Here is a 13751-nt window from a genome sequence, read left to right as displayed (position 1 = left end):
CTTTTTTCTGAGATGGAGGTCTAACTTATATCATTTCTTGATGTAGCATTACTACTTACGCTCAACATCCAGGTCATCCTCTCATAAGGTACGAATGTAGTTACTTCATATCATATTTTATCAGTTTTCAAGTTTTGTACCTTCTTCCTCGACTCATTTTTTCATACTTACTTCATTATAGATTTCATATTACTCAAAATTCCTGTCATTATTTACCAACTTCCTTAGTTGATAAACATGCCATTGTGTGTTCACCATGTAATGGTGAATTGGAACAAACCCAATCTGGGGTGTTTGATATCTCACTCCATGTGCAATCGTTGGTTTCATTTGAACATATATTAGATTTATATGGAGAATGAGACAATCGATTCGACCTGGGATGGAAGCTTATGGACAGATGGGTTCGAGGATTTGTTGATAGACATGTTGTATGAAGATACCCTGATGGGTAGACTGAGGGGAGGGAGGATCACGAACAGTGATCATGTAAGGCTTGTTGAAAGGTTGTCTGCAGTTGGGACAAGAAATTTTAATTCTGATCAAGTTAAAGGCAAACTAGCTCTTCTCAAACGCAGACAACGGGAATTTACGGATCTTATGAAGCAAACTGGCTTGGGGTGGGACCTAGAGAGGAAGGCACCAATAGCTAGTGAAGAACACTGGGCAAATGCCCTTCGGGTACTACAATCTATTTAAGTCATTTTTAAATGCTTTTAGTACTAGAGATGACATCAATAATTTGATGATGTTAATTGTTAATTCTAATCACTCTGTTCTGCCCTTAGGTTAGACCATCATGGAAGCATTTCAAGACGATGGGATGCCCAAAGTATGAACAACTTTGCGCAATATTTGGTTGTTCTGTTGCGACTGGTACAATGCATCGTGTTTCGACAGATCCGGCCCCAGACAGTGACGATGAGCGCTTGCTTGATGAAGAGATGGGAAATCGTGGGACACCACTCACTGATGATCATGCCAACCCCTAGGGCGATCCCTAGGTGCAACCGAGACCCTTCTCTGCCTCCTACGCCAGCGGGTCTCGTAGACGACAGAAAGGAGGGCCCACCCCAGACCCAGCCATTCAAGTGCAAATGAGCGAGACCCTCAATGCTATCAGACCCAGTGCCAAAGCTAGAGAGAAGGCAACGATGGAGTACACCAAGTCAAGGAAGCGCAGTAAAGACAACACTAGCATGGAGTCATCTGGGGTGTTTGATCTCCAAATGCATTGTATGAAACTGCTTGAAGAAGTTGAACCTCCCCTACCGCCCGAGCAATTTAACAAGGCATTTGACCGATTGTTGAGCCCAAAAGTGCAGAGGTTGTTTGTGTCGATCTCGGATACTGGCAGAAGTCAGTGGGCTTGGAGTTTGCACTGATCGGTCACGACGGATGATGAGTTTCATTTATGAAGGCCTAACTATTGTTTTCTTTATTTAAATTTTTATTTGCGGGATGTTTCTGTTTTTCAATTCATGAACAATAACTTATGTTAAATTGCTTTGTATTTGAGTACGTCTACTCTGTTAACATGCATTGAACTTCTTCTTTCCCTGCACTTTGTGATATTATATTCCATGATGAATTTATTTTACGTGCTTATTGTGATTATGCTGATTAGGATTTTTACATAATTCCATGATGTTATGCATTTGACATAATTCCAAAACGTCTCAGAGCCTCCATATTTAAATAAGCATGAACAAGGTCAATTTTGAAAAGTAAGATAATAATTTTTTTTTTCCACAAGCATTCCATCACGCATAATGGAAACTAATAGTAGTTCGAAAGAAGCTCCATCAATGGAGACAAATAGCGAGATGGAGGATACATCCTCAAGTACTTCTCAGAGGAGCGAGGCGAACAGTGGAATCTGCCCATCTCATTCGAGTGGAGATGAATCCGCAACGCAGGAGGTGAACATCGTGTACATGATGTGGATGGCATCACAGTTGTCTAGAGGTTGAGTTCGAATGCCCCAACACAATATTGGCCTACCGATCAATATATTCAAGCAATCTTGAATGGTAACTCCAGAACTTGCAAAACAATGTTTCGAATGGACATGCAAGCCTTCCGTTATGTTTGTGACCTCTTACGAGACTCATTAGTTATGGACCGTACGGAGAGAGTGTCTGTCAAGGAATCAGTAGGCATATTTTGCCTTCTTGTTGGACATGCACAGGGTCAACGAATCGTTGGGGACCGATTCCAATATTCAAGTGAGACAATTAACCGCCATGTGAAGACGGTGATGCGGGCACTACATCAGCTTGAGAGGACTGTGATTAGGCGCACAAAGACAGATGGGGTCCATCCTTACATTACGAAGAACCCCCACAATTATCCATGGTTTGAGGTATGAACTTTTCTATATCTGCCTTATGGTTTTAAATTTGTTGTGCACGTATATTTTCCATGGTAGAAAAATATTTGTACAGTTAACGTATTTTATATGATAATGGTTATGTAGAAATGTCTTGGTGCAATGGACAACACCATGATTGACGCTGCTGCACCATCTAGGCTGAGTAACGCATATAGAAATCATCGTGGTCGAATCGCACAAAATGTACTATGCTTATGCGACTTCAATATGAAGTTCACATATGTATATACTGGCTGGGAGGGAACAGCACATGATGCAAGAGTATTCCTGGATGCCTTGAGTCGACGTCGGAATTAATTTCCATGGCCACCGGAAGGTAAATGTTGTACTTTATATGATAGCTAGTTACTTTTAATTATAAGTTGGTAGACCAATAATTGATTATTGGTGTAATTCGCGTTGGTTGTGTCAACTGTAATTATTCACTTTTGCAGGTTATTATTACCTTGTCGATTTCGCATTCCCATGCATTGAGAAGTTTATGCCTCCATATCCACGAGAGAGGTATCATCAGTCTGATCGTTATAGCGGTCGTCAATTCCGAGGATATAAAGATTATTTCAACTTCTGCCATTCATCGCTGCACAACATTATTGAACGTACATTTGAGTTATTGAAAAACCGATTTCAAATATTGAATGCGATGCCTCGATATCGCCCTACACGGCAAGGAATGCTTGTTACTGCATGTTGTACGCTGCACAACCTTATTAGAACTGTAACGCCCAATGATGAGTTCATTCAGGCAGCACTGGCGCTTCAGTTTAGTGAAGAAAATACAACCGGGAACTCTGAAGTGGTTGACATGTCCCATGAGTCAGCCGAAGCTATGGCATCACAGAGAGATGCGATTGCGATCCTATGTGGGAAGGTAGGTTTGGAGAATGAACGTGTAGAAGTTTATTTCAAAACAGTTTATGGTTTTGTAATATTTAGATAATTATTACTGTTGGGAATTTTATATTTTGGATTGATTTAAATTTTCCATATGATATATATGTAATATATATATAAATATATATAATATATGTATATTTTCATATTAATAAAATAACAATCTGTTGAAGGCAAAAGTACTAGTTATATGATATAGTAATAAAGGTACAAAGCATTATTTATATGTTAAGGTTGTCTTCAATTATTAGACCATATGATATAATTTTGAGACAAGTCGGTATATAACAGAATAGATTGTTATCAACCAAAAGTCCAACTCAGAAGCAAAAAAGTAAAAAAAGACAGTCCAAGTCAAATGTTTGGGGTGCGTTTCACCCGTGTTTAGATGCTATCCTCTACTGGGGCATACATGATAAAGTCGTTTACCCAACTTTTGAACTAGATAAATGATAAAAAAAATCCTGACACCTAAACGGTGAAAAACAACCAACCGTTACTACTTATGTTGAGCGTAGGTACAGAATAAAGTGTCTTCTGCTAACAACCGTTCGGTTTACATTTCATAATAATGATTTAATGGGAAATGATTAAGGTAGCATTAACTGACTTACATTATCATTAAGTTTATACATTTTAACACTACATAATAAGGTAATAAATAAAACCCAAGATGTGATCAACGCACATTTGTACTTCATCTTCATTGATTGAAACTTGCTATCCTCTATTCTTTTTTGTTCAGCCGCTAATCTTTGACTTCTCCGTTCTGCTAATTGCAACGTCCGCTTACAACAAATTGGTAGCGAGATTGAAACATCAACCCACTGGAAAAATTCGCACTACTTTTGACCCTTATAATATCGACAATTAAAAAAACACCTCCCAAAACTGATGGCCTTGGCCGACGTCCGCAGTTTGCATGGCATGCCACAATAACATTGAGGTATTTGTCCCAATAGCAGCTACTCTTTTGGCCTCATAGCATCGGTTGAATTTATGGACACACTGCTACTAGTTGCCATAGTTCTTGCACAAAAAGTTAAAACGAGAAAGTCAACAATGTTGGAAGGAAATGGTTTCTCACATTCCTTCCAACATATACATTCCAAACTAGAAGAATGTTACATGCAAAATCAAGAGATGAAATCACCTGGTGGGCTAGCTAGCTAGCTCTCTAGTCTTTATTTGAGCTTTTTGGACTTCTATACTACTCAAGTGGCAAAATCACACAGAGTGTTCTTCAATTGAAGCAGTTTCCAAAATGACCTTGTGGGCTAGCTAGCTAGCTATCTAGTATTTCTTTTCCTCAAATCATCTTGCTTACATTTTAAGATACATACATATATATATATATATTGCTATATGCACTACACTAATGGGTTGCACTTAATTCATATGGATTTTTAACGAGAGATTAACGTCCAGAGTATATATCATAATAATTATGGGGAAAAAATTATAAGACAGTGTGTGAATTGGAGTACGATTATGGAGTTTGACATGTCATAAAACAACAAAAGGACGAATAAAAGACGAGATGAAAAAAAAAAACTGCAACTATTCATGAGATATAGAACAGAAATTTCAGAATTATTGTATTGTTCAAGATTCCTAAAATTTCAGAATTTATTAATAATTGAGTAATTTTAGTGCCTAATTCATCAAATATAGAACTTCATCAACCAATGCAATGCAATCCCATTGAAGTCCAATAGATACATGAATCATCAAACCAACATTTGGATGAGAATAGCAATTGTCCATATATATACTACCCACTAATCTCATTTGCTTCTTTAAACCCATCTCAGAAATTTTTCTGCTTGTTTGTTTATTTTAGGGAGACCATATTCAGTTTCAGAGTAGTTTGGTGAATGAAAACATTCAAGAAGAAGCCCGGAGACAAACAAGCACCGACTCAGCCCCCAAGTAAAACACTGCTAATTAATTAATTGCATGATAAATCTGCTATTTTTAACCCAGAACATTTATATCATCCAATCTCTGATTAGAAAACCCAAAAAAGAACGATATAGATACATATGTATTTGAATGTGTCTAGATGCAAATGCATGTATTTAATAAAAACAACAAAAATGGAAAATAAGCAAGCAGCCAAATCTTGGCTTCTACTAAAGGAAAACCACAGACCGAAATACGTGCAAGACAATAACAAATAGAAAAATGTATGAATTGAGAAACCCCACAAGGGTGATATCAAAGCAGTCGAGAATCTCAAAACCAAAAAGGAGCAGAACTTGAATCTTTACTTTGGAAAACCTAAATTTCATCACAATAGAATAGTAGCAAACAATAAGATGCCTCATCAAACTTTCGTAGATTAAAACAATCAACAGAGACCCATAAACCTAAAACAACCAAAACCTGAATGTCGATGTCAAGCAAACCAATTGCATCACAATTGAAGGCTAGAAAAATACATGCAACCCAAAAATCACAATAAAGACTTGGGTATGAAGGAACAAAAATGGTCAAATGGAATTCAATAAATCATATAGCAAAAAACGCAGGTGGGTCGGGGGGAAATTTTGAGGACTCAACAGAGAACCTCTTACTGCTTCAAGCACTGAGCTCAATCAAGAAACCCCTTGTTGCTAACGAGAAACTTGTGGCAAACTCTATTTTTACTAAAGACTTCACCAATATAGTAGAGAATTGTGTACGAGGAAATCCCACTTGCTTAGCAGAGCTTCCCAGTGAACCATGTTTCAACTTCCCTGAGAGGGTTCTTAAATAGGGCTCTCCCCGTAGAGAAAATGGAAAGCAAATAAAGAATTAGCCCATTCCAACTCAAAAAACGCAAACATTAAAAGCTCGGGGAACTAAAATAAAAATGGAGCAGATACGCAGGATTCACAATCCAGGAGAAAATCCAATAAACACCCAAAATAAATAAGCATCAGAAGATTTTCATTGATCGAGTCCAATGAAGTGCCAGGGAAAAAGGGAATTTTAATAAGACTCGAATGACCCGTAGGATATGTGACAAGAATTTTGGGAAATGGTGCGCGAGCACAGACCAATTTAGCATCCACCATTAGAACCGGAACCCTAACATTTCGAGTGCACACGAGACTAGATTCCAGTTGTTGAAGACGCTCAACAAAGTATGTACAACAACAACATCTTAAAATCAGATGACATCACACTGAGATCCCAACCACTGTTTGCATTAAATCCAACCAAATCAATGTTTTCAACCGAGATTCGAAACCCATTCAGAAAACCCTAGTAGGTCGAGGGCTTTGATTTCGTTTTGCATCTAATCAAAAATAGGGGAACTTACCTGGTTCTCAACTTCGTAGTTGTGTCGGAATGATTGAACTCGAGAGTCTGCAAAGGAATCACGTGCTTGCGTCCTTCGATTCAGCTGGAGAGGGAGGGTCTTGAAACCACGCCTTGCCGGGAGTTGAAACGCTGGAGTCGCGGTTTCACTTGAAGATCAAGTGAAAGTCTGGGTCTCACTTGTGTTCAGATGAATATTGAAATGCAGGGCGCGGAACGATGATATGGGGTTGGAGGGGAGACAGACGAGATGGGCGAGGAAACTGTTTCCCTTTTGAGAGGAAAGAGATGAATCGGTGAGGGGAAAGAGATGAATCGGGAGATGTAAGGTCCCGAGGACAGGCCAGTAATGCAAACACAGTAGGACCCACGATTTTATGTTTTTGAGAAAGATAAAATTTTCATTCAACTTTACTTCCAAACACATCTAATTGTGAGACCCATAAAAATTCTTTAGATCATACAAAATTTTCACTCTTCTCATCTTTATATTATTTACAAAAATCTTAAAATTTATATCTCATCTTACCCTCCAAACCGGTCCCAAATCATGTCAAATTATTTGTTTGTCCATTTATGTGTTTAGTTTTACGTAATTATTTTTTATAGCTGAAGTATTTTTCTTTTTTTTTTAACCCACCCGCAGAAGAACACATGTTCCTTTTCAAAATTTCTCTTCCCTGCAACGCTCCTACCACTCTCTGACCTTCTCTCTAGGTCTCTTTTGCTGGCTCAAGGTAAAACCCACACCACCGTGTTCTCCGCATAAATTGTTTGCGTTTGGACTTGTAACGAATATTTTCCATCGCTTTGCTCTTGTTCGTTTTGAATTTAGTGATCGGAATTGTTGTTTTGATTTAATCTCTTTTCGAGTTGACCGTGTTTGAGATTTCGAATCCGTTGAGTATCTGTTTGCGGGAGGGATAGCATTGGCTGGTTGAAATCTGTAATGAGTTTTGATCTCTTCGGATTCCCCTTTTTCTTTAATCCTCCCATTCTATCGCTCAAAATCCTTGCGTAAAGAGAGAGAGAGAGAGAGAGAGAGAGAGAGAGAGACCTTGTAAAAAGTGGTTCAGCTTCTCGCGGAACATACGCGACACAGCTACGCCACCAAATCCAATCCCTGGAGGGAAGGTCCCAGAGCACTAAGAAGAGAGCAAGTGGGCCTGAGTGTCCCGTCATAACAGAGCTTATGACGGTGTACTGTCTGGAGGTGCTGTCAGAGAAAGGATCATTCGAGCCTTTTTGGTGGAAGAGCAAAAGTTTGTAAGAAGGTCTTGAAAAGGAAAACCAAGCCCCAAGGAGTTAAGCTATATGGTTTAGCGAGTTTCAAGCAGCTTTAGCGTAATTTTGACTTTGGCAGAGTGGCGAACTATGGCGAAGTAATTTGAGGTGTTCTGATTTGAATCTTCTTTTGCATTTAGGCTAGTTTAATGCATGATTTCAAGCTCCCATTTTGTCGACAAATCCACCGTTCTAAGATTTTTTTTTGGTTAAAATGTGATGTGATACTATTTTTCTGCTAAAAGAATAAAAATCTTTGGTTTGGCCTCATTAGTCAGATTTTAGTCTTTCTTTTGAATTTTGAGATTTTTAATTTCTAAAGCTTTCATTTTTCTATACATTTATAAAGTATGGGGGAAATGTTTTCTCTAATCGAATACATTGTGTATCTTTCATGGAAGTCTATTGGAAAATTGAATTACTGACATTGGGTAAGTTTCAGCCGAAGTTTGAAATCTTGTTGGAAAAAAAAAAACAACATTGATTCCAGTTTAGGAACTACTTAGGCCTTAGATTGCGTAATTGGATCCTAGTAAAACTTGAGGGTTAAGGACTTATAGTAAAAAGGGATTTATTCTTGTTTGTTCATAGTGCTATATTGCATAAATGACTTTAAAGTTTTATAGGAGAAATTTTAAAACATGCATAAGTTATTGTCAAATAAAGCATGTGTTACATGCATTATTTATAATGAATAGGACAATTTCTAAGAAAGGGATTATATTTTTTTTATTGTGCAAAGAAACGAAAGAAAGATGTAAAGAATGGCACGTGTTTAAGGAAAATGAATATTTTGAGATTTTAATGTCCTAATGAATAAGCCTGATATTGAGGCTGAGATGGAGTGCAACCACTACGGGTGATCCATTGCCGGAAAGAAATTTCCACCCATGTGTTAGTTTGATGGACAGGAAAGTCACTCAACCTGGGGCAAGGTTGAGAAGGGGTCCCTTCTGGTTACACATGGCCCCTGTATACAGGGAAAAATTTTATACTGGCCAAAGGTTAACAAGTGATAGATTATAAAAGTTCCGAGCATGTTAGGGAAGTAAGAGTAGTTTGTTTATTGTGGACAATGTACATTTATGTATATTTTAAGGGTCGATAAATGTTATGAGTTCAGTACTTGTCTATAATTATATGCATCCACTTCAATTGCAAAGAAATTCAATAATATTCCAGTAGGCTGTTTCATGTATGTGATGAAAGTGTTAACTTCCCCAAAATATTTTTAACTCAACTGTTTTTAATTGGTTGGGTATATTTTTACTGAATTTTCCACTCACCCGGTCTTATTTTCCTCCCCAAATGCAGGAGCATGCAAGTACGAGGCTGAAATGTCTAAGGATAGATGGGGATTTTTATCAGAAGAGCTTAGTAGGAAGATTTGTTTAATAAGTTTTGTCATAACACGCAGAGTTTTATGAGAATGATAATGTCATTTCACTCGAAAGCAATCTCTCTCTCTTCTATATCTATGTCTAAACTCTCCCAAATCAAGCTCCTGGTGATCCTTTTCGCAGCACTAAGCTTCACAGACCGCTCCGCCACAGCTTCTCCGAATCACCATCAATACAATATAGGAGATCTTGTACCCTTATATGTCAACAAAGTGGGGCCCCTCAACAATCCTAGGTACCCCAAATTCTGAGTATATCAACCTCTCCATTTCTCATCTGAACTCACTTCCAATCCTATTATGTATACATTTTGATCTTTACGTTTATTTGTGTTCTCTCGCAGTGAGACCTACTACTACTATGACTTGCCATTCTGCCGCCCAGGTTAGCTACTTCAGCATGTAATAAGATTTTAGCGATCTTTGTAGTTTCCTTAGCCCTAAATATAACTTACATATTCTATGGGTGTTTTTATTTGTTGAGCTTTGCCATGTTGAATGGCCAATCATGTTGCCCTCTGAGTCAGATTGTTCGATATGAGTAACCTATATAAAAAAAAAAGAGTGCTTGAAATGAATTCGTGTTTACATGTGGTAGTTGTTAGACTTACATTTTGTGCTACTTTTGAGTAGTAGAAGTTGAGTTTTCTACGTTGTGGCTTGCAGATCCAGTAATCCAGAAGAAGGAATCCTTTGGTGAAGTCTTGAATGGTGATCGTTTGACCAATGCTTTATATGAGTTGAAATTCCGGGAGAACATAACTGGGAAGACCCTTTGCCAGAAGAGGCTTAGAGTTCCTGAAGTTGCAAAGTTCAGGGATGTTGTCAGCGAAGATTTTTACTTCCAGATGTATTTTGATGATCTTCCATTGTGGGGGTTCATTGGGAAAGTTGAAGAGGAGAGTGAGATTCTGGGTGAGGAGGGCCCTAAGTATTATCTCTTTAAACATGTTCAGTTTAATGCTCTTTACAATGGGGACCGAGTTGTAGAAATACGCGCATTTAGTGATCCTAATCATGTTGTGGAGATAAAAGAAGATGCTGAAATTGATGTTACTTTCACTTATTCAGTTATTTGGAATGAGAGCGCAGCCAAGTTTGAGAACAGGATGGACAAATATACGAGGACTTCATCAGTGCCAATTATCCGCCAAATTCATTGGCTCTCATTCATTAATTCAATTGTTATTATTGTACTCTTGATGGGATTGCTTGCCTTGCTTTTAATGCGGCGTCTCAAGAATGATATGAGAAAGTAATTGCACTGCTCAGCCTTCTCTGTTTTGGGGGCCAGCTATGTAGGTGGTTATTTTACTTTTTCTGCCTAAACTTCTTCATTTATTTCAGGTGTGCCGATGGGGACGAAGAAGAAGAAGATAAGGAGGTTGGTTGGAAATATGTTCATGGTGACGTCTTTAGACGTCCTCCCAATTTGTCCTTGTTTTGTGCTGTCTTGGGTGTGGGTACCCAGCTGCTAACCCTGTAAGACACTTTTAACCATTTTCTTAATTCATTGTATCAGTGTATCAAAACTACATTTGTGCAATATATACTTTGAGTAGCATCATCCGGGATTTTAGGTGTCAGGGGACACCTTATTAGATAGTACTCTACTTGCCTTTCGTTGACATTCAGAGTTACCTTTATTCCATGCCCTGCGGTAATATGGCATTTTATGCCTAGTTAATATTTTCATTTTCCAATTTGATACCTCCAGAGTTCATTATGATGTTGGATGGTCTATAGTGTCTTGGTGGACCTTGATTGGCAGATTTCTTGCATCTCTATAGAGCTGGTACTTTTGCTGATGGATGTCATCTTCTCTAAGCTTTTGTACTTTGGATCCAGCTTAATGAACTGCGACTGCATTTTTTTTAATCGGTCTGTGACTTTATTAATGCATATCAGTCGGTCTATACTAACTAGCAAATCGTGATGGGGATAGAAAGGGGTGTTTCGGCACTTAACATCATGTATGCCATTCAGGCTAACAGTTTTTCAATATCTTTGACTTATGAGAATACAAATTGAACGTTTTTTTCATCTTGTCTCTGCATTTTCCCTTCAGGGTTTTTGTCTTATTCTTATTGGCATTTCTTGGTGTCCTCTATCCTTACAATCGTGGAGCTTTGTTCACATCTCTCGTCTTGATATATTCACTTTCATCTGTGGTTGGTGGGTACGTTGCTGCTTCTTTCCACAATCAATTTGCTGAGGCTGGATGGGTAAGAGCTCGATGTTTTTTCAGTGCATTGTTTGTCTGCAATTTCCTTCGTAACTTGTTATCCTTGTGACAAAGACAATATTTGATTCCAGGAAAGGAGTGTTCGTCTTGTTGGGATTCTGTATCTGGGTCCGTTTGTTGTGACAGCATCTATTCTTAATACAGTTGCCATATCTTATGGAGCCACAGCCGCACTTCCATTTGGCACCATTATATTGATTCTTCTTATGTGTACATGCGTTGCTATTCCATTACTTGCCTTCGGTGGGGTGATTGGATATCGTTTTAGATCTGAATTTCAAGCACCTTGTGCCACAAAGCGATTCCCCCGAGAGATTCCACCATTAGCTTGGTACCGAAAAACATCTTGTCAAATGTTTATTGCAGGTCTTCTATCTTTGAGTGCAATTGTCCTTGAGTTACACCACTTATATGCAAGCATGTGGGGCTACAAAATATGCACACTTACCAGCATTTTATTTATCACCTTCATCCTCGTCATTCTACTAACTTCAATGCTAAGTGTTGGCTTGACATATATTCAGCTTTCTGTGGAAGACCATGAATGGTGGTGGAGGTATGTATAGCACATGCAATATACTCGTTCCTTTCAGATGATAATTGGGTTCTGAAATTGTCACTCCATAGCTTGAAAAGTAAAAGTCAAGAATTTTTTGAGGATGAATATGGCATCTTCTGTTTGTGAGGCTTGAAATAATAAATGGTCTGTTCCTCACATCTTTTCAGGAGGGCTCAATATCAGTGGTTTGGCCAAATTTTGAACACCGTAGGACCGTAGGTCATGTTTGAACACTAACTAGATGAGGCAGAATGATAGTGAAATTTTTCCTGTTTAGAGTGAAACGGGCTGCTTGGTCTCAAATACTTCATCTGCATCTGAAGGCTCTGACCAGTTTATTATAATAGACCATTTATGTTTTAAGGATCAGATGGTCATCTTTTTATTTGTCTTTCTGGATTTTGGAAGGATTTTTTTTTTCTTTTATTGCTTCGTACTTCCTTTTTTTATCTATAGCAGTCAACCTCCTTCTATTTCCATTGCAACAAAAACGTAAATACTGTACACAATTTTAAGCAGATGTATAATTGGAGTTTTGGGATAGCTTCTTCGTCGAGGGAAAGACCATGAATCTTCTGCTTTATTTTTGCATTATGTTTAGTGTATTGACTGCATGTTTTCTTTGGCTGATGCAGATCGATGTTGTGTGGAGGCTCGCCGGCCATTTTTATGTTTGGCTATAGCATCTACTTCTATGCCAGGTCAAATATGAACAGTTTCATGCAGCTGTCCTTCTTTATTGGCTATAATGCTTGTATGTGCTATGCATTCTTCCTGATTCTGGGTACAATCAGTTTTCGTGCTTCGTTAATGTTTGTTCGTCGTATATACCAAGCTGTTAAAAGCGAATGAATATGCTTTTCTGCATTCAAGTGATGATACAATGCTCCATCTTTCTCTTCTCCCTTTCCCTCCATACATACAGGCGGATATGCATTTGCAACATTTACATAATAGTCTATCAAGATTGTAACATTTACAAAATTCATTCATATCTATGAAAGCAATTCCGTCACTCACTCACTGACACATGCATAATGCTTGTGCATAGACGCGCAGAGATCCTGCACCATGTATTAGTTTGATTGAAAGTAAGATCAATTGCACTACTTAGTTTGATTGGAGAGATCTGGTGTTTGTGCGTTGAGATCCTGACACATAAGATGAAAGAGTGAGCGTTGACCTCAGAGTAGGATCGAGAGATATTGGCTGTGGAAATTTGGGTTTTTTTTTTCAATTCTTAACCCGTTATGGAATGTGGCTAAAATGGTGAGATTTTCATGCTTATTGAAGTTGATTTTGAGACAAAATGATGCGAATGTTTGAGAGTTGGAGAGAATATGCGTCTGTGCGATATGAGAGAACTTGAAAGAACAACGAGATTCTAAATGGCCTAATATGATTTGGTTTTATTTTAGAAATGTTTTATAAGTCAACATTAAGTCCGGTTTGGAAGTTGAACTGAAGTGAGATGAATTCAGTTTAAATTGAGTTTAATATTCACATATTATATATTACATTTTTTTTTCTCTTATCAAATATGTAATATTGAATGATGAGTAAAAGATTTTAATTAATATAAGAAGAATAAAATAAAAAATAAAATATAATGTGATATGTGGAAATATAAGTACCAAGCTATATTTTTAATGGCCAGAAATAAATT

At 37.9% G+C, this 13751-nt stretch overlaps 2 protein-coding genes and 1 long non-coding RNA gene across 5 annotated transcripts; 2 read left to right on the top strand and 1 right to left on the bottom strand.

Annotated features, from left to right (window-relative positions):
• The first annotated feature begins 1772 nt into the window (after positions 1 to 1772).
• LOC109021457 lies at positions 1773 to 3335 on the top strand. The gene is made up of 4 exons (XM_019004074.2): positions 1773 to 1922; positions 2192 to 2365; positions 2480 to 2681; positions 2830 to 3335. The coding sequence occupies exons 1-4, from the start codon at positions 1773 to 1775 to the stop codon at positions 3333 to 3335; spliced, it is 1032 nt and encodes a 343-aa protein (XP_018859619.2).
• A 419-nt stretch (positions 3336 to 3754) lies between these two features.
• LOC109021461 lies at positions 3755 to 6988 on the bottom strand. Its single transcript, XR_002001089.2, has 2 exons — positions 6600 to 6988; positions 3755 to 4318 (listed from the first exon to the last, which is right to left on the bottom strand). It is a non-coding gene; the product is annotated as an uncharacterized LOC109021461 (long non-coding RNA).
• A 217-nt stretch (positions 6989 to 7205) lies between these two features.
• On the top strand, positions 7206 to 13209 carry LOC109021459 (transmembrane 9 superfamily member 5). Of its 3 annotated transcripts, XM_019004084.2 has the most exons (9): positions 7206 to 7335; positions 9197 to 9517; positions 9626 to 9666; positions 9948 to 10196; positions 10353 to 10536; positions 10629 to 10763; positions 11350 to 11506; positions 11598 to 12082; positions 12721 to 13209. In XM_019004084.2, the coding sequence occupies exons 2-9, from the start codon at positions 9306 to 9308 to the stop codon at positions 12935 to 12937; spliced, it is 1680 nt and encodes a 559-aa protein (XP_018859629.2). In that variant the 5' UTR covers positions 7206 to 7335; positions 9197 to 9305; the 3' UTR covers positions 12938 to 13209. The 3 variants fall into 3 exon arrangements, with proteins under 3 accessions (XP_018859629.2, XP_018859625.2, XP_018859626.2); XM_019004080.2 differs by having other exon boundaries at positions 7207 to 7335; positions 9948 to 10536; XM_019004081.2 differs by lacking the exon at positions 7206 to 7335 and adding an exon at positions 7345 to 7990 and having other exon boundaries at positions 9948 to 10536.
• Positions 13210 to 13751: the final 542 nt, after the last annotated feature.

The sequence above is a fragment of the Juglans regia genome, chromosome 5, assembly GCF_001411555.2.
Source record: "Juglans regia cultivar Chandler chromosome 5, Walnut 2.0, whole genome shotgun sequence".
NCBI lineage: Eukaryota > Viridiplantae > Streptophyta > Magnoliopsida > Fagales > Juglandaceae > Juglans > Juglans regia.
Note: the sequence above shows the minus strand (reverse complement) of the source record. Positions and strands in the feature narration are given on the sequence as shown.

What these genes read in the sequence shown, in the direction of transcription:
- LOC109021457 (XM_019004074.2), top strand. Translation starts at nt 1,773, where the DNA reads ATGGAAACTAATAGTAGTTCGAAAGAAGCTCCATCAATGGAGACAAAT. An exon ending in ATGAATCCGCAACGCAGGAG is followed by an intron (nt 1,923 to 2,191) that starts GTGAACATCGTG and finishes GGACATGCACAG; the next exon opens with GGTCAACGAATCGTTGGGGA. An exon ending in CCTGGATGCCTTGAGTCGAC is followed by an intron (nt 2,682 to 2,829) that starts GTCGGAATTAAT and finishes TCACTTTTGCAG; the next exon opens with GTTATTATTACCTTGTCGAT.
- LOC109021459 (XM_019004080.2), top strand. Translation starts at nt 9,306, where the DNA reads ATGAGAATGATAATGTCATTTCACTCGAAAGCAATCTCTCTCTCTTCT. An exon ending in CTCAAGAATGATATGAGAAA is followed by an intron (nt 10,537 to 10,628) that starts GTAATTGCACTG and finishes CATTTATTTCAG; the next exon opens with GTGTGCCGATGGGGACGAAG. An exon ending in AATTTGCTGAGGCTGGATGG is followed by an intron (nt 11,507 to 11,597) that starts GTAAGAGCTCGA and finishes ATTTGATTCCAG; the next exon opens with GAAAGGAGTGTTCGTCTTGT.